The sequence below is a fragment of the Hypomesus transpacificus genome, unplaced genomic scaffold (genome assembly GCF_021917145.1).
Source record: "Hypomesus transpacificus isolate Combined female unplaced genomic scaffold, fHypTra1 scaffold_27, whole genome shotgun sequence".
In the NCBI taxonomy this organism is placed as follows: domain Eukaryota; kingdom Metazoa; phylum Chordata; class Actinopteri; order Osmeriformes; family Osmeridae; genus Hypomesus; species Hypomesus transpacificus.
Genome location: NW_025813796.1, coordinates 1794161 through 1819422, shown reverse-complemented (window position 1 = coordinate 1819422; position 25262 = coordinate 1794161). Strand labels below are relative to the sequence as shown.

Sequence of the window (25262 nt, the reverse complement as noted above, 5' to 3'; positions counted from 1 at the left end):
ACACAACGTCATTTGGCACAGACGGGAATCGAACCAACAACCTTCTGATTAATAGCCTGGCTCCCTAACCACTCAGCCATCTGACCCCTCACTATTGGCTACTGTAATTAAACCAACCACCAAGGAACACAGCACCATTTTCCATGCCTGGTTCCACTCTTTCATGTGCTGAGCTCGCCCGGCTGCCAATGCAACAGGAATGCCACTCAGTCAGCCCGCTCTCTGGAATTCCAAGCACATTTGCCCTCCCACAAAATGGATATAGAACTGGCATAAATAGCAGGTGTGTTGTCAAGTTTCAGTGGCATGTTTGGTAACTGCTCATGTGAGTTAATTTAGAGTACTGTAGGTGTCTTGCGTGAGCTTCTGTGACCATGTCCTCAAATCCCATGTCCCCCCGCCGATTAGAAAATATGGGTAGCCTCCCACATGCCAAAAAAACAGCAAATTACAAGTCGTTACAGAGATTACGGAGCCAAAAAATGCGAAGAAGATGAAACATTAACAAAGCAAATATCATTATTTCATAGGAAAAGATAAATGTGCAAGATATACAAGATAAATCAAGCAGGAAATGTTTGTTCCAGGGTAAGTTTTGCAATGGGGAGGCAATTTAAGAATTCTTCTGAGGCAAATCTGGCCACTGGGGAGGGGGGGGGGGGCTTGTAGTTTTTAGCAAAACGCTTTGATTGCACGTTTCTGAGATAACTGGAAAGTAATTGACAAGTTGGAGAAGAATACTGTTTTGATTTCTGGTACTCCAAAAATGCATTGTTATCCATTTCCTTCTTCCCCGAACCAAGGTCCACTTGGCTAGATAATTCCCCAGCAGCAGCTACTACTCTTTGCTTGGTCTGCATGATAAACAAGTATGTTTATCTCGCTATAACAGTCCATAGGGGCCACAGGAAGAGCACCCCTTTACGTTTCTACAGAATCACACTTGACCACTGGTAAAAGACACTTAAAAAAACATCAACTTTGCTTTCATATTTTCAAGCATGCAGGCTACCAAGGTAGTTGTACTGTTGAGCTAGTATTGTGGTGGGACTGATATGTTATTAAAGCAATTAACCACGAAAGGGGTATCAATGATGATCATAAATCTAGAAATGTATGCTATTCAATATCCGTACGATTGGAGTGGATGAGCGTTTCCCTACTAACACATAATGATCACTTCTAGTAAACTTGTTGTATCAGCCAGAAATGCATTTCAATCTTATTTAAGATTTTGGGGCATCATTTCAGTTTGCAGTGGGTATACTGCAGTTTGAATTGCAACTCCAGCTAAGATACTGCAAAAAAAACAAAGACATTTTACCCTCTCTAGGTAATTCTATAATGATTTATGGTAGTATTAGCTGAGTTAGATACAGAACAGTTAGTGACACTGGCAAACATATCAAATGTAAACTCTCTAGATTGTGAATTTGGTGTTTGAGATCTGTTTAAGCATGGGGTTGAGAGGGCAGAGGCTTTTTTCATGCTGGTCTTTGGCATACCAATCTCTTGACAGCCATAGCATCACAGCAGCTGGAGTGGACACTTGAGCCACCATTCAGTCACCACATGATGCACCACAGCACAGTGACCCACTAAGCAGGACAGAATCAGTTTCAGGCAGGTTGCACACCTTGAGCCTTGATTTAGTTTGAGTATCTGCAGTAAAGGTTGGATGTTATTGCCGTGTAAAAAAATGAACATGAAATACACTTTTCTACTTCTTGAGTTGCAGCACGGAATATTTCTTTCAACAATGCAAGGAACTTAATGAGCACATGCCTGCAGTTTTCCAAGTCTTCAGGACATTGCCATCTAGTGAAATGAACTAAGAGTTGCTGAATGATTCATGATACATATATGTTTCATATACATGGCTGGTATCTATTCCATCTTGAGTGTGCGTTTTCATCGTGTCTGAACACATCAGAGTGGGAAGGTGTCCAAAAGTTGGGTCACAATGACCCGAAGGCAGCACTTGAAATCTCTTCATTTTAAGCGCACAGAGCATACATTGGTTCATGCCAGCCAGACTTTGTTTTTCAGTTCAGCCTCCTACGTGGAGTCTGCCTCATTTCCCAGGGTAAAGTATTCATCAGACGGCCCAAGATTACCTTTTCCCCTTGTCAGACCTTATCTTCTGATAAGCACCACTAATATAAAGGCCTGGTACCACTGCACTTCCACTGGATATCCCTTAGAATCCTGACTCCTCTAAGATCCCCTCACCATGACTACAGCCCAGCACCAGTTCCTAGTATGGTTTGTTCTCCTGAGTCTGGTCTGCACCTTTGAGGTAGGTGACTTCTGAAGCGATGATAGAGCTTATCTTTCTTCTTTGTCTCTGAGATGCTGGCATTCTACCTGGGAACAGGAGAGAAAACGGAAGTGTTGTTCACGTTCTTTTCTTCAGGCTGTGTCGAATGATATCCGCTACAGCGATCACTGTTAGTAGTGTTTGTTTAACTTGGTGCAGAAGAGTATCGATGTTATGTACAGTAGAGATTATGTCAGGCTCAGTATAGGAGGTGTCATGTATAGTTGAAATGTCATGTAGAGGTGTCCTGTATAGTAGAATATAGATGTTGTGCACAGTAGAGGTGTCATGTACAGTTGAGATGTCATGTAGAGTTGTCCTGTATAGTAGAATTTAGATGTTGTGTACAGTAGAGGGGTCACGTACAGTTGAGATGTCATGTAAAGTTGTCCTGTATAGTAGAATATAGATGTTGTGTACAGTAGAGGGGTCATGTCCAGTCGGTCAGACGAGGTGTCAAGTGTAGTAGATGAAATGTAATGGGCAGTAAGACTGCGAGGCTGACTGTAGGTTGTCCTGCTGGTCCATGCAGGTGCAGGCCGCTCCATTACTGGGGGAGTGGTCCACCGCTGGTCTCGTCCACCGGGCCAGACGTTCTTTGCTGTGGAGATGGAACACTCTGAAGCCTGTTGGAGCGAGCTGCAGGGAGCCCTCGGAGTGCGGAACCAAGTACTGCAGGTAGATCATCTTGTGCCTGTAAAAACGGGCTGCAATATGGGCTTGTGTTTCATGCATACCCAAAACATCATTCGAAAGTTGTAATTTTGCAGTTGCCAAGGTTCTAGAGACGTCTAATCGTGTAACGTTCTGTTTGCTTCCACAGGAGAAATGTCTGCAGTTTTCACGTTTCTTCCTGTTAAACATCTGCAAGCAAGGGAATCTCAAGGCTAATCACCCAGTATGGAATAAATATCATTTCAACCGAATAATGGAAAACTGGAGAACAATTACTGATTATGCATGAGCAGAGGAATCGATGTCCAAAAACGAAACAGGAAAAATGCTGCTTTCTGAACTGTCTGGTTAGCCATTCCTCTCACATTTACTGATCCCAGTTTTGTACCAGGTACAGCATTGTCTCAAGCAAACAAGCTGTTGTCCCTGTACTGCATGTACCAAAGATCAATATCCACGTTTCTTATCAGTAACAGCACTAAACCACTGGATGTTACTTTATCTGTGTGATCTACAATGTTTGATTAAGGAAATACAGACATAACAGAAACAATTTGAAGTACATTGAGTTTATTGATATGTCGTTTGTAAAATGTGCGGCAATCGAGCCTGTATTTATTTGTAAATATGTTACATGCTGGAGAGTTTGTAAATATTGTAAAACTTGTGCAGATGCTTTTTTATGTTTGTAGAAAAAGTGCAAGTACGGTTCTTTTAACAGAGCAGAATTACGACATGCTAGATAAATACATATCCTGAAGCATTTAAGACAATAAAGATTATTTTCTTAAAACAAACATGGGATACTGAATGGAGCAATAACATTAAAACCCAAAACAGTAATGAACTATCAACAGGTAGAAAGAAGCACCCAAATTCTAATTGCTGTAGTGTAGTGACAAATGTTCACATTTTAATTACGGCCACTGTTGTGTTTTTACAAATAGAAAACCTGCCAGTTTAAAATACGGTTAAAATATTTTTGGAGGTACATACATTTGAAATGTTCTCCAAGTAAAAGATCAATATTTTTGAACAATCTAGTTGAAGCAACTGGTTCTCAGAAGTTAGATGGGACAGCCCTCACATGTACCTAGTTTCCCTTATAGGTATATTTTTCAATTTACACACTACAAAACTGACCACATCCTTCCTTGGAGGTAAAGTGTTCAATCAGGGTCAATTTTTGTTCAGTGCAGAGGACTCATACATATCAGTACATTAGAGGATAGCTTCTTCAATGTGTTCAACCATCAACCATTTGGTTGGCCTCACACTCGTCATGACATCAGCGATCTGAATGCATTCATTCGAAAGTTCTCAGGAAACATGTATGCCTATCATTCCCGTAATTCATAAGTGGTTAGCTCGTTCAGTGGGTAACTAAACCAAATGACCAAACGAATCAGAACACACCGATATGGATGTTCACTTGGAATTGCATATACAACTCAGAGTGGCAATAAAATCTATTTAACAATGTTCCATCATCAGGCTGCTGAGCCTGCTAACAGTAGTATAGAAATATTAAAAAGTGACATTACGGTGGTTGTGTAACAAGTACACTGGGCCACAGTGGAACAAAGGGGAACTTATTTCGGCACATTTCCAGATCTTGCTGACTGCATCATATTATACAGTACAGTGTCATTTCATTAGCGATCTCTGACAGTCAGACCTGATCCTGCTAGCTGGCCTATACTCTGCAGTCTATGAGATCATACGGAAAATAAACTCCCCCACATATCTTCACACGCATCATCGTTTCCAACATCTCATACACACACACACACACACACACACACACTTCCTCACACACAGTATCGTATCGATAATCTCTTAACCTCTTCCCTAAATCTTCACCATTAGATCGGGTTTTTGGGTAAACTTGGTTTCAGTTTGAGCATTTCTTACTTGAAGATTTGTACTGTTGATTTGGAATCGTTTGTCCTCCTGTATGCTGATAGACATGATGGGGGGGGACACTATTCATGTCAAAACACAGGTCTCGTAAACGGCCTGGCTCCTGTAAACATTTCTGAACTGTTGCCTTGCAATTGGTTTCAAATCAAATTGGCATTTGAACTAAGCCATCAGATATACTACATGAAAATGTTAAAGCGTTATTGATAACATAAGAGTATATACACCTAGAACAGGAGGTTGACCTTTCAGTCACCTACTTATAATACTGTATATCATGTAGTGATTCCAAAGTTTGTGGCAGGTTATAGCAGAAATCGGACGTGTTCCGCCATGACTACACGGCTTGTGGAGCTATGATGAACCAAGCAGTGGCTGGCGCTCAGCAGGGGTGCTCTGGAGAAGGACAAGAGAAATAATTAAAACAGGTCAACAGCCAAATCCCATTTTGGTCTTCAAATCATGCAAAACTGTATATTTGCTATGTGTTATTTTGGAGATGAATGTAATGTATATATACCTATAGCTAATATATATATATATATATATGAAAATATAATGAAATGTAATTATGAAGGGCTTGGGTGCTGGTGGAACCTCATTAGAACAACAGAACACCTCACAAGCCTTCATACCGCTTTATGGCAGAGTTACCTACGGCGACGACCTCTCACCTTGGGGACTTGCTGACGACACATCAGCACCATGAAAATGGCCCCGAGGAGGATCCCCAAGCCAATCAGCATAAAGGGAACGTTGACCACCACGTTGCCCAGAGTGACCACCGCCTGCACCTTTTTAGCGGACTCCTCGTCGATGACAACACTCTGCAGGGGGAGTTGAAGGAAATCGTGTTGAGGTTCTACAGAAGAGCTAGGGAGACATTTTTTCGCTGTGGAATACCTACACACCCCGTTGAATGTTTTGGTTTTATTCCAAGTTAAACCGTTTTCTATACAGGCATGGGTATTGAGGTTATTACCTCATTGAGGAACAGCACAGGAAACACCACCGTTCTGACGTTTCCGGTTTGGCTATAATGAAAAGAAGTATCAACATTACGATGGGACACAAAAACTGGGTAAGGGACTTTCACAACAGACATGTTTTACCTGTAACACCATAGTACTGACTAATCACAGAACACATTTGATGAAAAATAATGTAAAAAAACGGATCACTTTATCGAAACAAGGACACTTTTATATTTGTTTACAAGGCAATGTCTTTATAAACTTATATCCAACGTATCCTTGTTGAGTTGTAGATGTTCTGTCTATGATACATGCAGTCAGCTGACCCTGCCATCACTCACCTCCAACAAAATGGCTAATAGAAAAATAGCAATAAAGCCCAAGTAAAATATCAAACGACTTTGGACTACACTTCAGAAGTGGCGTTTTTTTGTTTTGTTTTGCAATTCAAATAGTGTCTGTCACGTTGCTTTTAAACAGGGATATAGAAAGAACCCAGCTGAAACAAAGACTACAATGCCTTCACACTATCATGATACAATTATAATTGTGCTTTTGTTCTTACTTTCTCATCCTCTTTCTTAGACCCTCAATCTCTCTCTCTCTTATTTGATCTGTAGTTCTCTCAATTGTTTTGTTTAAATCCTGGCCATCTCTGAGCTTTGACCGTCCAAAGTTCAGTGATGATGGCATGATTGATCTACCATACTACTCATGACACGTCAGCAAAATGTCACGTCTGAGGGAACCTTCTGTTAGAGGAATGCTAGAGACGGTCACAGAGAAGCAGACGCTCCTTGGTCTATTTTGGAGATCGGCACTCGGGGTCAACGGAGCATTCTCTGGTCAAAGCTGACCTCAAGGAATAAAAACAGGATTCCAACCAATCCAGGTCAACAAGAGACAACCAACCGTATGGTAACCGTAACAGGTCTAAACCACCAAACATGTGACCCTGCCCCCATCTCTCTGGAAAAAGCAGAGATCAGAGAAACTGAGAGGATTCATCACCTCTCTGAAATGTTAGAGTTCAGAGGCCAAAATGGCTGGGTTTCACTTCCTGTGAAGTCATAAAAAAAACTTTCCCAATGCCTTTCCCAATTCTAAATTGCTCATTTCACGTCTTACAAAGTTCACGTCAACAAGTTCATTTGAGTCCCTTGTCTTTCCCCAGACTCATTGTCTGTGTAACAGATACCTTGCTTATGTTGGACAGTGGGATTGGCTACAAGGAAGACTTGGGCTGTTTCCCCCGACACTCGGCGAGTGGGTGTTTACCTGAACGTGCTGATTTTCTCAACGAAGACGTTGACCTGGAGTCGTTTGGCCGCCTGTAGAATCACACCTGTGAGCTGGGAGGACACACCACCACACCTTTTAAAACACAAATGTCTCATTCCCATTGTCATTAGAACGATTAGCTTTAAATACATCCAGTGAAGTTCAATGGAGTCCTTAAACATCCTTGTGATGCGAGTTACAGTCAACCTGATCAGTCAATAAATGAATGATGCGCTCGGAGCAATATCAAACTCTTCCTGCCTTGGACTCTCACAGTAAGATACCTCAGGTCCTTATGGGCTTTGAACCAGCAGCAAAAGTGTTCTCACTTTCACACACAAGATAAATGCACCTTCTCCATGAGGTGAGTCTGACTTCAAACCCGGGTCAGGTAGACATTGTATATTATATATAAAGAAATAAAAAGAATCAGTTCATCTTTATTATGTCTGCACCCTGCGTGTCCAAGCCATCTCCCTTGCCACCATCAACAATAGTGCTATAAAACTGGGTTTATCAGAGGGCAACGCCAACATGCTCCACAGCAGCGTGAGGGTTTCTCACCTTGTTACAAGGAAAGAGCGATTACTGGAACATTTAGATACCTCATTGATGTTTCCATTTGATATATCGTCATTTCGTATATATTAAGACCCTTTAACTAATGATTATGATTCAAAGGCACTTGTATCAAATCCCATTATTACACATTAGCTGACAGCATCTAACAAAAGCCCATACTCCCAACAACGAGAGAGAAAAAAAGATATAGATATAAAAATATAGATATTCATGTTATTAGTGTTAAAAATCACCTCTCACAATTTGCAACCGCCTTCCATCACCTCAAGCCAATGGGCTGAGGCTAAGGAAATGTTGAACTGTGGGAATTTTTTGGTCGTTCCCCCCCTCTAGTGGTAACACGAGGGTACTACCGGTTCATGTTCAGAGTGGCACTTACTGGGTTCACGTCGATAGTGGTCTGGTGCCGCTCCTTGTTAGGATACATCCCAAAGACGCCGTTGATGTACTTCTCATCTGCCTGGTAGAAATGTGGCGACGACATGATAATTGGTGCCCCTAGGGGTGAGATGAGACCACATCACAGTCACCTCACATCCAACAGCATCATGCTTCGTACTTCCACCAAGGATTTATTTCAGGAATTTTTAAATAGTCCGATCGAGAGCGTAAACGCAGGCTCCAGAAGCCGTGGCTCACCCTGCTTGCAGACGCTGACGTTGAGCAGACCCGAGGACAGACAATTCCCCGGGGGCACACAGAAGCCTGCGTTGTCGGGGTTCACCGTCGGGCTGGCAAACACCCGGCTGGGTGGCACGAACCGGTAGCCGGGGAGGCCCCTCACGCTCACCTCCTCCTCGAACGTGGCAAACAGGGACCTGACGAAGGGAAACGCGGTCCAACACACACACACACATCTTTGTAGAATCCAAACAAGTGTTCCCTAATATGGAGGGTCGAGTTTACCTTAGCTACTAGCCGCTAGCTCTCAGGCCACGCAGCTAGTGCTTGAGGCCCATCCACAATCCTCATCGACTTTACACAGTTTTGACCTTCTCGCCATGTTTATTCCCTGAGTTAGCAACGGGTCTTACACACAACAATAAACAGCCTGAAAAGCATCCCAAGCTGGGTTCCAGTAAACTAAAAGCTTATCTTAAGTATTGACCTCATTCCACAGGATAATGCCAGACTGGCCGTGTCCTTAATCCAAATTGCAGGCCTGGACACATTTCATTTGGGCAAACGGAACACTAGAAATCCCAGTGGCATGAGGCATGAACTCTGTAGATGTTCACGTCGAAAGATGGAGTGAAATAAACCAGACCAGGGGTCGCACACTTTTAGTAACTCTAAATTCAACTGCCTTTGGGGAGGTGGCAGAATCCTCTCAGAAGTGGTGTCCCACAACGTGCGTTGGGTAACCGTGTTACAGAGTGCTGGGTTGTCGGTGGTGTAAGGGGGTTGTGATGCGGCGCCTGGGCTCCCACCTGCAGAGGTCCGACGAGAACATGTAGAGCGTCTCGTTCTTGGTGATGACAGGATGGAAGGAGGCACCGTTGGTGCCGTTGATCATGTTGCACTCGTCCGTGGACCACCACGGCAGAGAGCTGCCCAGGGAAGGAGATCAACAACGGCACACGTCAACTCCACCCCATCTTCACTCAGTCTAGAAACTTCTTCGTCCATCCAATGAAATACTTTCTGAAGTGACCCTCATTCTGCAATTTAGAGTACATGCTATGGCGTAACAGGGTGCCTAGTGTTACAACAAGATTGTTTGCTATTGATGAGACTGCCCCTCATTAGTTATTATATTCTCTGGAGCTTGAACTTTTCGGAGACTTTACCTTTGACCTTTCCACTGCTCCACCTTGGCAAAGTCCCTGTAGCCCTGTTGGCCAGTCAGGAAAACATACTCCCCGTCATTGGTCGCGTTCGTCTGAGCGAGGAGAAAAAAAAGAAAAACACACACTTCAAAACCATGCCTCTGTTAAAAATGGGTAGAAAAGTATCAACACCGAAGTTATAGCTGCATAATATGTCATCAAAGACAAGGCACTGATTCAGGAGCAGTTTGTTGATATTGTGAGTCTTGTATAAAGCGCCAATAGAAGTTCAAAGCACACCTTATAGAAGAGGCCAAACACATCATCTAAATCAGGCTGGAACAATTTGAGAGTCTTGAGCAATCCATCTTCATAGCCCCACAGCAGCTCTCCGACAGTGTGCGTGCTGAACAGTCCAATATCATTGGACTTCATGTACGCCATGATGATATTGGCTATGATCGAATGATCCTTGAATTTCTCCATGACAGTCTAGGAACACACACATAACAAAACGGGGAGTCAGATGGCTGAGCGGTGAGGGAGTCGGGCTGGTAATCAGAAGGTTGTTGGATCGATTCCCCGCCGTGCCAAATGACGTTGTGTCCTTGGGCAAGGCACTTCACCCTACTTGCCTCGGGGGGAATGTCCCTGTACCTATTGTAAGTCGCTCTGGATAAGAGCGTCTGCTAAATGACTAAATGTAAATGTAAATGTAAAACAGGCTGCTTGAAATTCCCGCAGAAAAGCATTGAGTGCATTAGGCAGATCCTCCATGTAACCATCATGTCACAGTATCTGCCATATATACTAGGGTATTCGACTTGAAAAGAGATGCATGGTTTTACTTTACACATACGCAAGAGTGATCCTGCAAACCTACCAACGCTGGGATGTTCACTGTCCTCATTAAGTCACTTTCTAGGCCTATGGACATGTTGGCCTCAAATATGTAGGTCTTTGTATTCACAGCCGACACTTTGGTCCCGTTCTCCATAAAGGCAATGTCCTCCATGGGCCGATACTCCCTGTGTGAGTTAACGATAGTTAGGATTGTTGGTTATGAAAAAGATGCTGATATAGCATACTTGGGTAATGTGCTGGTGAGGCAGACGAGAAATGAACATAAAACCAGAACTATAAAGTTTTTTAAATGTCATTGACCTAGTAAACAAATGCAGTGCATAAGAACCAGTGGCGTCTAGGAAAACCTTCCATGCTGTTCATATAATGGTGTAGTTATTGATATAAAAGATACTCAATAAAGTCTTTTAAGACTACGGTACAATGGGGCCGCAAATAACGGGTGAAAGTGTGAAAGGGAGGAATCACATGACTGCTGCAACGAAACAGTTGCACAATAAAAGTGCTTGTCATCCCCTACAAATCCACAGTTAGTCTTGGTTCCCTTCCATATCCCTGCAAATGTTGTTGTTCAAACCCTGTTCCCACAGTCACTTCCCCCTGAATACAAGTAAACGTGCATGGATCAACCGAGAGACTGAATAAAATATAATATTCCATCTTGCCTTTTGTAAGGCGATTCCATATGTACCTGTTATATCAACAAGGAGGCCGTGAATTGAACATGAAGTGCAAGTGAATGAGAGTCAAGGAAGGGTGCACTGTACGGAGGACAATTAGAGTTTAGATGATACTTCTCATCTCACCTGTATGTGTAGGGTCCTATCTCAACCACAGCAGGCCTGTCTCCATCAAGCACCTCTAAGGGATTGGTCAAATTAAAGAAGTAGAACTGCATGTAGACGGGAGGAGGGGGGTTCTCCCACGCCTCGAACGCCTCAGTTCCATTTCTCAGCACGATTTCCTGGGGATCCGCGTGCAGTACGTCAGTCCATATAAACGAGCTAGCAACTACATCTGGCTCACATTCAATACAAGACAATACGCAAGCCAATACGCAGATAAAACAATGTCATATCTGGCATTTGATCCTGATTAATAGCCATACAATACTGGCACTTGGAACACTTGTTTTGGTTGGTTCCAAGCAACGATGGCACTCGATTGCATGAAAAAGTATTCAATCATGCTAGATTTAACGCCTAAACCATACCAGATGTGACCAAATCAAATATTAACACCAGTTAAAACCATACATGTATGTGTACAACCAAAAAGACTAGTTCATGGCTACAAGACATGCTAGACATTAGCTACCTACTTACTCATTTAAAACAGTGGGTTGTAGATAGCGACCGTGAAAAGCTAATTTTTATGAACATTTAGCTTCACTGAAAAGCTGTCAACTACAGCTTAGTGCTAAGGATAGCATTGGATAGCATTAGCTTACTGTACTCTTACCTTTTCGATTCTCGAGTACAATACATTTTGGAATACCTCTGCCAATACTAAAGAAATTCCTGTTATTAAAAGTAGAATGGAAATGAATCCGATACTGTAAATGCAGCAAAATTTCATTGACATGGCTGAGAAGTTGTGTTGCCCTTTAGCTTGGGTGCTTGTATTGTCACCGAGATGACGCTTTAGTTTAGTTTTGACAAGAATGCAAGATTGTTTCCATAAACGAGAAGACTAAAACCGCCCCTAATTCTGTCTAATTACAACAGTGACTCTTTTCGGATCAGTCTTTATACAGATTATAATGTGCTTTTTCCTAAACTATCTAAGGTACAGTCTTGCGCAGAACATGTTCCATAAACCACCAAGTAGGAGTAGGCTATGATAGGATCATCAGCGTAAGCGAAGAAGTAAAAAAAAAAAAGTGCTAAGACGCATTTAGCCGACGACAACCCACCATCTTTCCCTCACGTGACAAATACATCACCTATGCAACTTGTTTACATGGTCACGATATCATGCTTTTTCCTTAAAATAGCCTACTATTACAAAGCTAAGATCAGTTTTTGTTTTCACGTGTAACACAACCACTAGCATGTATTAATTTATTGTGTTTAGAACAGTCAGTTGGCGAGGAAGTCAGTAGGTAAAAATGATAGAATATTGAGTGAAACACATTGCGTTCCCTCTACTATCAACTTTTCCACTAGATGGAAGTATTTGCACATTTTGTAACAATCAATATTGCATTTGTTTCACAATATAATTTGTTTCAACTGGAAACCAAATTGGAAACCACATCAAATGTCATATTTTCCGTTGAGAATATCAAAAAATTGAAGTGAAAATACAAATGTAATATATATAAATCACATTTGTTAACATAAATCACAAAATAGCATGTATTGGATGGCCCTCATACTGTAAAGTAAAGGTTATTGTCCATGATCCAGATAATTTGCATTATGAATTTCTCCTGATATACCTGCCTGAAATCGAAATGTGGCAACGCTATTGTTTTCTGTACTTTTCAGATCCAAGAGGTCTTGATTGAATCAGAGATCAAGGCAGCGAATTTAATTGGCAGATTGCTCACCTGATGCAGAGCTGTGCCGCAACAAGGGGTCACATTCCAACGTGCACGAGGCAGAGGAGAAATAGCCGCACATTGGTCACCAGATTTGCTTCAATTTAGACACCGGGTGTGTTGATCGCTGAAAACCACAATGGCTATCAAGAAGAGTAAAACGGTGGCTCTTGAAGGACGCAGTGATTTGACTTCATTGTTTTCTATGATTGGAAGGTATGCTCCGGCAGCGGCTTTGACTGTTTTTGCCATGTTGTCCTTATGGGCTGTATTCATCATATACAGAACCGTAAGCAGTAGAAGAAGGAAGGCTGGTAGCATCGTGCTTGTAACTGAGAAAGACGCAGTAAGCCCAGAAGGGATAACACCGATAGAAGAGGAAACCGAGTCGAGTGTGGAGTCAACAGGTAAAGATGCAATTTAGTTCTTAGCCTTATGCAGTTTATACTATTTTAAAATTGATATTTCAATGACAGCAGCAGATTTTGTACTTGGGTTGATGTGTTCTGCGTGGAGAGGAAAACTGTTGCGATGTAGGCGTTCAAACATGCACACGTGCTTTAAGTATATCAATGTTATGCTTGTCGTTGCCCGTGACTGAAACTACACGTTCCAGTATTTTTGTAATGAATAAGGCTAAGCCAATACGTGCAACCACAAGCTGTAGGCAAAAATAAATCTCCATCCTGACAAATCGGAAAACATTTGAAATGGGGTTGAGCGTTGTAATGCATCCAGTAACCCTGTTAATGCGCGTCCCTATTTTCATCATTCTGTTCCAGAGCCCAGTGATGAGGGGCTGCCAGAGATGATGTGTAGCAAAAGTGAAAGCAATCTTATGGAGACCAATAGGAGTAGTGAAGCCTCTGAAGATGATGATGCTGATTGGCTGCCCCTTGAAGAGAACGATCCTGGCTTTTTACCTGAACACAACACCAAACCACCAGAGAAGTGTCCTAGACCTAACCAGGCTATCCATAGCTCAGACCAACAGGAGCCAGCCAGTGACTGTTCCTTAAGTGGCAAGACCAATGAAACTGGACATCTATCCAGGATGGAAGTGCAGTGTCAATCTCGGCACAGTCTGAAGGAGTTTAGCCTGTGTTGGCATTGTGAAAGTACTGACACAGAGGAGCCAGGAATACACCATCCCCATGCTTTAGACAAAGGAGAGCCAGAGGAAGGACCAGAACACGCTGATCATCTCCCAGAGCTGGAGAATGGACACGGTGATCTCGAAGGACTTCTACATGGCCAGGTGTATGTGAAGCAGGAAGTGGAGATCTCCAGTCATGAGTTGACGACAAAGGAGAAGGCCTGGAAGACTGATGCCATTGTGAAGGATGGTAGTCCCCATATTCCACATGTCAACAGAGACCAGCTTATGCATTTATGTGTGGAAAATGTTAAGCAACGTGAAGTGTCAGATGGGTACCTGCCTGAGTGTGTCAACGACTCAATAAGTCAACACATTGATTGGCCTGAGGTGGTGATTGGCCCCCAAGAACCACTGGTTGACCAACCACGACTGAAGGACAAGCCACATGAAAGTCTGGAAGAAGATTCCAACCAGGACGGTGTTCATGTCAATGTGATCGATCAGCTGAACCAGCTCTTGGAAGAAAGTGATAGAAATCGTCTTGTTCAGTTGAGTGCGCCAACGGAGGCTCATAACTGTCTTATTGATGAAATGGGTGAGCAGATATTTGAGCCTAGAGTGACCGGTTTTAACAATGCAGAGAGTGAGCTGACAGAGGCTCGAGTTACAGTTACCAGTATGGTTGATCAATTGATGGAACCAACAAGGGGGAGAAATCCCCTAGTGGTGTTTGAGAAAGAGACGGTTAAGAGCTTGGATACAGAGGAAGAGGTATGTTATGACAAGACTGAGATCAACATCATGGAGGCCACAATGGATAACAATGAATGGATGACTGTCGACATCACAGAGGAGACCGTGAGGATGGTCCCTTTAAGGACCAACTCATCCTTGGCAGCCCTCGCTGCGAGGAAATGCCGTCAAGGAGATGAACAGGACACCGATAATATGCCAGTGGATACGAATGACCCGGGTTTAACTGATGGAGACGAGGGGAATAAGAAGGTTCTGGTCGTTCAGCCCCTCCCCCAAACGATCCACGTGCGCTTCAGTGTGCACTACCTCACCACATCCCCCTGCCAAGTCCTGGCCGTGACGGGTGACCAGAAGGAGCTAGGGAGCTGGAAGAGCTATGTTCCGCTGGAGAGGGCCAAGGATGGGTTCTGGGCCAACTCAGTCAGCCTGCCTGCGGACAGCCACGTGGAGTGGAAGTTCGTCCTTGTGGAGGAGGGTTGGGTCAAACGATGGGAAGAATGCAGCAATCGCCACCTGGAGACGGGCCATGGTCAAGACGTTCATGTTCGCAAGTGGTGGGGCAACCTCTGAGGAAAAGACAGGGATGTAAAATGTAATAACCCAGTTAAATTATTTCCTTCCTATTGAAAGTGGTTAAAACTCAGTTTAATTTGTTTTAGCAGCCTAGTTTACATACATAAATGTCCTTTTTAAATGATGCAAGGGTTTACATCAGTGCAACTTTCAAGGACAATTTAAATCATATTTTTATACAGAAAGGTTTCCTAATTCTATGCCTTTACTTGGGGATAACCATGCTTTAGCAATAATACAAATATATGCAGTTAGCACCTCAATGTCAGTTACTGCTTGTGGAGTTGAGTACAGTACAAAGCTTGAATTAAACTCCTGTACAGCAGTCAATAATGCACAAGAGGCACTTTAGAAAATTGCAATAATAATCCCACCTATAATTACTATGAGGGGAGTAACGGGTATATCCGTTTTTTACTATTAAACTACGATGTGTGTGACACTTCACAAAATCAGCGTTTTGATTCTTGTTTTTTCAAGTTCTTTTTATTTGAATTATTGTTCTGTCCTTGCAGGTTTGATTGTGGTGCCTACACCTTGGTGTTAAAGTTCTTGCTGTTTGTCTTTTGCCACTTGATTTTTTTTTTTTTTTTTTTTTCTTTGAACACTGATTTATAGAATTGTCTCAATTTAATGTTCTCAAATTATGCAATATTGTGGTGTCATGCTACTCTTGTGTCCTTAAGGTGAAGTTGTTGGTTGTATTTGTGTGTGTATTCAATAAAAACGATTTTACATGAATGCCAATGCTGGTTTTGTTTACTAAAATATAGCTTTTGTTGAGGGCATCGTAAAACTAGATGTGAAATGCATTGCTTTAATGTAACTTGGTTCTATTTCAGTAACCTTTTCTTGGGATTGAACACTGCATCAATAGGCCATTTGTAAATGTATAACTGACTTTTCTCCTTATTTCAAGTGTAATAGGAAACATGCTTAAACAAATAATGGTAAACAATAGACATCCCTTTGTCTTAGGCCTTTCAAAGTATTCAGTGGCCAGTATAGCCACCCTTTTCAGGGACTTTCATGAGCTGCCCGTCCATAGAATTAGTCTTTTTTGTTCATTTTAGCTGAAGCAGCCATCACGGCCTCGCAGATGCTGTTCAAATAGTTTCCCCTCTCTGAAAATCTCAGTCTTGAGAAGGCCCCACAAGTTCTCCGTTGGGTTAAATCAGATAAGGGGGCTACGTCATTTTTGAAGTCTCTACTGGCAGGCCAAACGGGAGTACTTGGATCCTTGTGATGGAGCTTTATCCTGCATGGTCTTCTTAAACGCTGATGACTTCTTCTTGGACCACTCTTTGAAGAAAGTGTCTTCCAGAAACTGGCAGCAGTTTTTAACAGTTTTTCTTGAGTCCACCTGCAACCTGAAAAGCTGCAACTAGCTCATCAATAATGATATCTGCCTGACACTATTACTCCACCCCCACATTGCTGTCGCTTGACTTGAATTGGTGTTAATTGGTGAACCAGACACGGGCCCAGCTGTCTGGTCTATCAAGAGTCACTCATTTTATCGGTCCATAAAACCTTGTATATCATGGCCCAATCTTGACGCTTCAGCTTGTGATTTTTGTGGGGGTCGTGTTTCAGCCTTCTTTATGTTTGCAAAGTCCTTAATAACCTGACACCTTTAACTTTTCAAGACTCCAGCAGTAGCGTAGCCAATCGACGCTCAACCTCCTCCTTTACATGTCCCCCCCCCCATATTTCTAATAGCTTACCCCCCTCACTTTAAGAAGGGATCCCCCCAAAATAAAATTCTGGATATGGTTCTGGACTACAGGTTGCACTTCTGAAAAATGGTGGCACTGGATGCTGAAGGTTTCCTGGTGGTTTCACGTTTTTGCTAATGATATTTGCTTTTATTCTCAACATGTTTTTTTGTGACCTTGACTATTGTTAACAAAACTTCTTGATATTATATCACAAATATGCCTAATAATTATGTATGTCTGAACTGATGGTGTTTGCCTCTTGAAGCCAAAGCTTCCCTCATCAATAATTTGGCATCACCTGAAATTGATTATACTCACTTATTCAGATGGATGTGGTTTGGAACTGGAAACGTGTTTGGAAAAAATATAAGATCAGAATATTGACTTGGCAAAAAATTTGTATGGCGTGTATACTGTACTATATATTTTTTCAGTAGTTAAACTTTAATAATTAGAACTAGCCCATTGCTATAATGCCTTTTTTTTTCTCTAACAACAGTAGTTTTAAAATATTTAGGCCTGCTGTTTTCTGAAAGACCTGGCTGCTTTGGATGAGGAGGTTCATGCAGGATTTATTAGTCTATTCTCTGCCTTAAAAGCACTCTTTATCCGATGCAGAGTCCCGTCTCAGTTGGAAAATGTCAATGTGATTTAAACCTGCTCTTGAGTTATGCACTGATTTCAATGTCAGGTTGCCTGGCTAAAATCTTTAACCTTTTAGTTGCTTGTTTGGCATCACATTAGGTACCGCAAATTATTTGTAAAGAAAGAGTTATAAAAACATGGAAAATCTGAAATGCATGCGTCCTGAATCTGCTTCTGATAAAACAATGACCTATAGGTAGCCGAATACGGTATTATAGTCACTATTAGAAAAAAACTCCACTCCAGTAGATGTTAACCGAGAATGTGTATTCCTTTATTTGAAGAGCTCTCCATCTTTAATTCATTCTGTGAGAGAGACATGAGTGGAGCGTGCTTAGTGTTCTGCCAGCCCTGTAAATGATTCATTTCATCTGCACTGAGTGGGTGCGTGTTACGGTCTGACTCCAACCACTAAACCAGGAGTTGTACACTTCCCCCTTGGCCTGAGGAACCTGGCAGGAGAACCAAAGTAAAAGGGAGCTGTCTGTATCGCTGTTGGAGAGAGACCTGATGGTATTTACAAAGCTCAAAGGGCAAGAGCAACATCCACATTCAAGGGCAGTGCAGGATTTGATGGCATGATTTTTCATGGCATTAGTTCAAGGACCTCATTTACAAAGTTTAGAAAAATCAATTTTGGGGTTGTCACTTTACTGCCTCCTTTCCATTGACACTCTTAAGGAATGGTAAGAGTGTTTTTCCAAGGTGACACCTGATCGACCATCAACAAACTTGATGTAAACGTATGACGGTACAACATTAATGATAGTCTGCTGAAATGTCTGTTGTGCTCATTTGAGAATGGAGAGTGTGCATGCTCATAGGGTGGCTGCGTTCAAGGTAACCCTTTATTTGGACACTGGGCTTACTGAGCAGACATCAGTGACACAGTAGTGTCGGTTACACTTGTCAGTTTGCTGGCTGAAAGGTCGGGTCGGAACAGAGTAGTGTTGACATTCAGTGAGGCATGCTGGACGGCCCGTGATCTCCTCATACGAGGACAGACTGTCGACTGAAGTGTGAGATTCTTGTTGTTGGACCATTTGACCCCTTTCACTCTGTGGAGGTGAACAGGACTGACACGTTTGCGTGGCATCTTTTTACTTTTCTCAAGTCAGTGTGTGTGTGTGGGTGGATGTGTGGGTGGATGCATGCATGTGTTGTGTGTGGAATATAACTGCTGTGTGAAATCCCCTCAAACAAATCAAATTCCAAAGGAGATTATATGAACATTTGAGAATATTTGAATCATATGTGATGAAGCTCTTATTGATCATTGTTTTAAAGAACTGTGTATAGCACTGTGTCATAATGTTACCAACCTTTGAGGAGGACTTTTAATAAAACATACCACTCCTCATAGTGCAATATCGCTATGACTACCACTGACCTTCAGTGGGGACAGTCTATAAAAAGCTGAACCACGGTGAAAAGAAAAAAGAAAAAAAAACCAGGACACACAAATAGAACCAACAGTATGACTCTCCAAAAGAATTCCTTTGGTGCCATGGTTTCAAGTACAATGAAATGCAATGTCCACATTTCTGTTTAAAGAGGCTGAATCTGCAATGGGAACCCATCAGTGTTTCCAAGAAATGACCTGGGGTTAGAGCCACTTAGTCAATGATGTCACATTTCCCCAATGCACTGCTCCAGCGCAGGCTGTGTCAGAGCTTTTGAGCAGCGTAAAGGACATGGTCTGATCCCTCACTACTTACGCCTTTCAAATGTCATTATGCTGTACCCCTATCATTGTAGACCTCTCCATGACCTACAGTGTAGCTCTTTGTACAGCAGGTGGGGCTGTTGGCAAAAGCTGGTGTCAATGTTGTGACGTAATGCTTGGATTGGGGGAATGTTCCCTTGTTAGACCAGTGTGACTTTAAGTTCAATTAAATCATTTGACATCAGCCTCATTAAGCCATCCATTGAAGTCACGTATTTACCATAATGCACAGATTCTGTCGCATTTGTTGGTGTTCTAAAGAAAATAAAATACAATTTGATGAACTTGAGAGATAATCCGAAAGAAATTGACATTTTCTGCAGCCCCTGTTACTGTAGACACTGTTCTTTTTGTTATATATGCAAATATATTACATCAAGAAATCTGTCTGTGTTTCAATACTGCCCCCCTCTGAACAGTGGTATCTGGTTGGGATGGATAAGAGGCAACGTCCCATTTATACAAGATGCAACCATATTTGTATTTCTTCATTAGGGCCCAAAGTAAATGATAATTTTAAAATGAGGTCATCAGGACATGCTTTGAATTGTAGCAGATGTACAGTGGGGAGAGCCTCAAACGTGATGACATCATTAACTCACCATGGCGCCCACTGCCAACACTCTGTGTGTCTGTCGTTTAAACATGAAGTTTGTAAGGGCCAGATGGCTGATCGGTGAGGGAGTCGGGCTGGTAATTAGAAGGTCGCCGGATTGATTCCCTGCCGTGCCAAATGACGTTGTGTCCTTGGGCAAGGCACTTCACCCTACTTGCCTCGGGGGGAATGTCCCTGTACTTACTGTAAGTCGCTCTGGATAAGAGCGTCTGCTAAATGACTAAATGTAAGGGCCATTCTTAGGCCATACGGATGTGTTTTCCATTCCCCATTTCCATTTCCACATAAAAAAAAAAATGAATCTGTCCCAATTGGACTTGAAAAGAATCAAAACATGGCTTTTGCCCCTTGTCAAATTGCCCCCAGCTGCAGTTAGAACAGGAAAATAAATGTCCCGTCGAACTGTGAAAACATTCTTTCTCTTTTACCAAAGGACACCAGAATCTAATAAAACGGAACCCAATACCCTTTGCTTCCTTTGATTGCACCCCACTGAAAACATTCGTCTGAGAGATTATTTGTCTCTGAGATGACTGAAATTCATTTTCATCTTGTGAGGCCACACACCACCTCCTCCTCCTCTCACCTCAGCTGTGGGACCGCTGATCTCTGAGAAAAGCCAAACACTTGTGAAACTCAACTGTTCCTGACTGGTGTATGAAGACCAAACAATGTTCCTAAGTGGGGCTCTGCTTTAAACTCCAAACCCTCTGCACATTGTTACCATGAGACATACCTACTGTGGGTATCAAATGACCTCATGTCTGTTTCAGGGGCCCCTACAGGGTGAGACCTCATCATTGCCACATTAAAATGATAATCAGTCATCCTCAACTTTGAAATGTTCACCAGTCATCTTCGACTATGTATAATATTATATAACATATAATTATATAATATTCCCAGCTCCAATGGATACAGTATCTGGATTGTAAGTGAAATATTTGATATATAACTGAGTGATATCTGTTTACAGTCTTTGCAATAACACAGATCTAGATTTTTGGGGGGAGGGAAATCTCTATTACGTGTCATCATCTCAATTGTAATTGTCAGAATAAAAAAATAAAAAAATATGGATCATAATCATCACAAAGGGACAAATGGAGTGGCACCGTGTGGTAGAATGTTCCAGAGCTGTAGCTTTCATTAACACTGCATCAAGAAGTATGTTCATCAAAAGACAGCATCGACTGCTGACACTTCAATTAGCACCTCCCTGCTCATAGCAGTAGAGAGGGGCCTGAAGCTTTCTGACCCAGACTGAGGAATCCCCTGCCCGGCCTTGCCCTGGCCGGCCCTGCCCTGCCCTGCCCTGCCCTGCCCTGCCCGGCCCTGCCCTGCCCTGTTGAAACAACCCTTACCCAAGAGCTGATACTTCAAGAGAGTGTAGGGCTCAGTACTATAAATAAATACAAATGGAGATCCACTTTTTTAACATGAGAGCTTAGCAGTTTTGCTTATTGCAAAACCATCTCACATTGTAGGATAGAGAGGATACTGCCAATAGGGGCACAATAACATAGGAATGCAGACCAATACTTCCTGTTAGACCAGTACTGATGCACTACACTAGTGAAATAATGAAGAGTAAATCCCATTAAAGTATTCAGTCTACTTAGAAAACTACCACAATGTATTGCAGACATTATACAGACCTGACCTCAATATGAGAAAACACCCTCCGGGTGAAAATACAATATCCGAGCCTTTTCATCTGTAATTATTAGAGTGTTGGGTGTCGACTATTGCTTTCATGGTTGCTCTGCTCAACAGGTATCTTTACACTTTTTGGGGTGGACATAAAATAATATGGATGTAGTCATGGGAAGCCCTGCCCCCCCCCCCCCCCCCCCCCCCCCCCCACAGACACACACATTATAATACCCGAATTTATCATGAAGAATGATCCCTCCAGCCCTAGAGATGAAACTTCGACAAAATAGTCATCATCATCAAGTAAAATGACCGTGGGATACAAAAAAAGTAAGTAATAAAGTAAAAATAAATAAATAAAACCGTCATGTTGTTCAATAGACAAAGACAGGTCCGTATTTTTGACTCGACAATGGTTTGACTTATAAAGAAGCGGGCACTGCAATGAATCAATCCCCACACACATGCGCATTACGCACCACCTCATCCATTGACTGTGACGGGACTACACAGAGGAGGGGGGAAACAAAGTTTTGCATCCATGGGACTGACTGAGGGAAGTTAAAATCGCATCAAGGGAGCAAGATGAGATCGTTGCGATTCGCATGATTTCTGCAGCAGACAAATCTCTTCAAATGTTGTTGGGAACTCTACGTTGAAGCTTTGAGTAAAGTACGCAAAACAAGTGCTGAAATCTGGTGGGCAATACTTTTTCTGACAGTGCAAATTGACCTAATCTCGCTTCGACCAAGCTCACAGCGAGGCAAAGAGCGCTCTCCTTTCTCCCAACCCAGTGGATTGTAGCAAATTCTATTGTGATGGTAAAATAAAGTCGGAAGAGGGAAAGGGCTGACAAACGATTAAAAGTAGCCTAAAGTTATAGTCTACTACAGGAAGCTTGCTAATCAAGTATATTTTTGTTTTTTACATTGGAAATGTTACACTTTTTGAATTGTTTTTTTCATGAAGTAACTTTTTTGTGTTGACTGTCAACAGAATGCACTGCGGTTACAAATTATGTTTCACTCGCTGCTCCACTTGGTAATGCGGGGAAACTATTTATCACATAGGAGTGGACATTCCTTGCTTCGTTTGGTGCGGATTTTAATAAGAAAAGGAAAAGGAATATTTTTAAACATGATTTTTTCTCTATTTATCCTTCCTCGTTACTAATGGACTGAATAGGAATACCCGTCAGTCCGAACCTTTTCGCCGTCTTCTCGATTATGGAAAGCAGTCTGTGCAGTTACAGTACAGTCATCCAGAGAGGAAAGTCGGTTTTCGTTGAGGTTCGTCTCCAGGGTGGGGCTCCGTGGGGTTTCACGCTCAAAGGTGGCCTCGAGCATGGAGAAGCACTAATAATCTCCAAGGTAAGGTATCAGGTGTTTGTTCTACTACACCTGACTTCCTCATTCCCTAACAACATTCCCCATCACATTGCTGAGTCCTTCCCCTTGAAGAAAGCTGTCAAAACGTTTGTGAAGTGTCAATGGATGTATGTATTAGATACAATCTCCTCTTCATCATGGTTGTAGAATTTAGATTAGTACTTGCTTGCACTTTACTTATTGCCATAGAGCAGTTAGAGCAAATAGGTAAACATGGATTTTTGCTCAGTTTACTATCATGGCAACTGAGGTGCCATGTCCAGTAGGCAAAACATGCTGGAACTGAATATATCTGATAACAGTTATTGTTACTTTGTCCATGAGCATGATTATGAAGTAATGGATTCCTCAAGTGGCTTCAAATGAGACTGTATCCATTCAGAACCATATTTATTTGTTCCTTTAACATCCGTCCTAAAAAAAAGATCTTGTCCAAACAATGCCCAATCACCAAGAATTCATGACCTCATCCTGAATGAGTCCTTTCAGCATGACTGCTTCCCTGGTAAACCTCTTTGCTCACTCAAACAGAAGCATGACTACTTATCTGCTGTCTCATGGTTGGCACAGTCTGGTCATACATGATCTCAACCAGGCCCAGTAGACTGCAGACTGGATCATAAGTTGTTGTTGTTGTTGAAGGGGTGTACATTTTTAAACCCTGTTCTCATCAGTCATCCTTGAAATGTCTTAGGACTGACCCCCTCCTCTGATAGGGGTTTTCTTACGTGAAAGATAGGGAGGAGTCGTTTGGTCGAGATAAGCTCATTGTTTTGGGGGGTTAAGGGAACAGACTGATGTTGAGGATGTAAAGACTGATGTTAAATAGAGCCCTGTAAGCTTTATTTCAGAAAGGGTAGATTTACATTTTACATTTAGCAGACGCTCTTATCCAGAGCGACTTACAGTAAGTACAGGGACATTTCCCCAAGCAACAATGGTGAAGTGCCTTGTCCAAGAAAACAGCGTCATTTTGGCACGTCCCGGAATCAAACCGGCAACCTTCTGATTATTATTCCGGATTCCATAACCGCTCAGTCACCTGACTCCTGACTGATTCATGTTAACATGGACTCTCCACAAGTCGATGGCTTTGATTTTGAATCATTTCCCATGGTGTACTCTATTAAAGTCTGCGTTACTATGAAACAAGTACAGAATATCAGCTGAAATGCCAGACTGAGAGACACACAGCAGCTACAGCCATATTTGGGGATTTTGGATTCCGAGGGAAATGCCTCTGTCTGGGCCAGCCCAGTGTCCAAACAGCCAGGCCTGTATGGCACAATGCTGGCCAGTGCTGTCTAAGCCATCACAAACACAAGAGTGATGGATGAAGGAAACCATTAAATAGATCCCACAAGGTCAGAAGAATCCCAGGAGCTTGTTGCAAGTTGTTCTATACACGGAAATAAACGGAAGGAAGGAAACCCACGTTGTATTGGGATGCACCAGCAACAGCACGACACAGCAGATTAGATATTGGAGTGTTTGTTTCCGCCATGCTTTCACCCGGTGAGCCGCCGGTGGTGATAGGGCTGAAGGAAGGGGCAACGTGAGGCCGGTGTTAGCAGGCAGGGTGTGGGCTGGTGGAGGGTATGTTATTGAGCGTCTCCTTTCAGTGCTTGGGCCTAGCTCTCTGGGCAGGCTGTCTAATCTGCCTTAGTGCAGAGATGTGGGCCGCTGTGTCATCGCCTCCAGCCTCCCTGCTGGATCACACACACAGAAGCATGTACAATATGCTCCCCTCCTGCCGACCCACCACTTTCTCTGCCTTCCCTGCCCCACTGTCCCTGCCCCAAGTATATAAATTGTGACTCTGGAGATTTAGTACCTTTACTGCTACTGATGGTCAGAGGTTGGTCAATCACAGTTGAGTTGTTGGAGAGATCCTAACCTGGTCAAGAGCATACTGGTCCTCCAGCCTCCTGTCCCTATAGTCCCCTGGCCCTCCAGTTCCCTGGCCCTCCAGTCCCCTGACCCTCCAGTCCCCTGGCCCTCCAGCCTCCTGGCCCTGCAGTCCCCTGGCCCTCCAGCCTCCTGACTTCCAGTCCCCTGGCCCTCCAGCCTCCTGACCTTCCAGTCCCCTGGCCCTCCAGTCCCCTGGCCCTCCAGCCTCCTGACCTTCCAGTCCCCTGGCCCTCCAGTC

General features: G+C 42.8%; 4 protein-coding genes across 6 annotated transcripts in view; 3 read left to right on the top strand and 1 right to left on the bottom strand.

Moving 5' to 3' along the window:
* The first annotated feature begins 427 nt into the window (after positions 1–427).
* Positions 428–4897, top strand: LOC124463151 (liver-expressed antimicrobial peptide 2). Of its 2 annotated transcripts, none has more exons than XR_006955534.1 (3): positions 428–588; positions 2853–2998; positions 3144–4897. XR_006955534.1 is itself a non-coding variant. In XM_047014917.1 (3 exons), exons 1-3 carry the CDS (start codon positions 2234–2236, stop codon positions 3178–3180), a joined length of 249 nt encoding a protein of 82 aa, XP_046870873.1. In that variant the 5' UTR covers positions 2223–2233; the 3' UTR covers positions 3181–4897. The 2 variants fall into 2 exon arrangements, 1 of the variants encoding a protein (XP_046870873.1); XM_047014917.1 differs by lacking the exon at positions 428–588 and adding an exon at positions 2223–2299.
* Positions 3563–12269, bottom strand: scarb2c (scavenger receptor class B, member 2c). The gene is made up of 12 exons (XM_047014916.1): positions 11850–12269; positions 11195–11352; positions 10408–10552; positions 9825–10016; positions 9546–9637; positions 9186–9305; positions 8395–8573; positions 8135–8253; positions 7171–7244; positions 5901–5952; positions 5593–5745; positions 3563–5314 (listed from the first exon to the last, which is right to left on the bottom strand). The coding sequence occupies exons 1-12, from the start codon at positions 11970–11972 to the stop codon at positions 5273–5275; spliced, it is 1449 nt and encodes a 482-aa protein (XP_046870872.1). The 5' UTR covers positions 11973–12269; the 3' UTR covers positions 3563–5272.
* Positions 12270–13053: 784 nt separating this feature from the next.
* Positions 13054–15957, top strand: stbd1 (starch binding domain 1). Its single transcript, XM_047014933.1, has 2 exons — positions 13054–13340; positions 13716–15957. Exons 1-2 carry the CDS (start codon positions 13073–13075, stop codon positions 15356–15358), a joined length of 1911 nt encoding a protein of 636 aa, XP_046870889.1. The 5' UTR covers positions 13054–13072; the 3' UTR covers positions 15359–15957.
* A 6277-nt stretch (positions 15958–22234) lies between these two features.
* The window catches only part of shroom3 (shroom family member 3), a 36129-nt gene continuing 33101 nt past the window's right edge, over positions 22235–25262 (top strand). For both annotated transcript variants that reach the window (XM_047014748.1, XM_047014747.1), the window contains exon 1: positions 22235–23095. In XM_047014748.1, the coding sequence (XP_046870704.1) occupies positions 22952–23095 (144 nt within the window). In that variant the 5' untranslated portion in view covers positions 22235–22951. The remainder of the gene's footprint in view (positions 23096–25262) is intronic.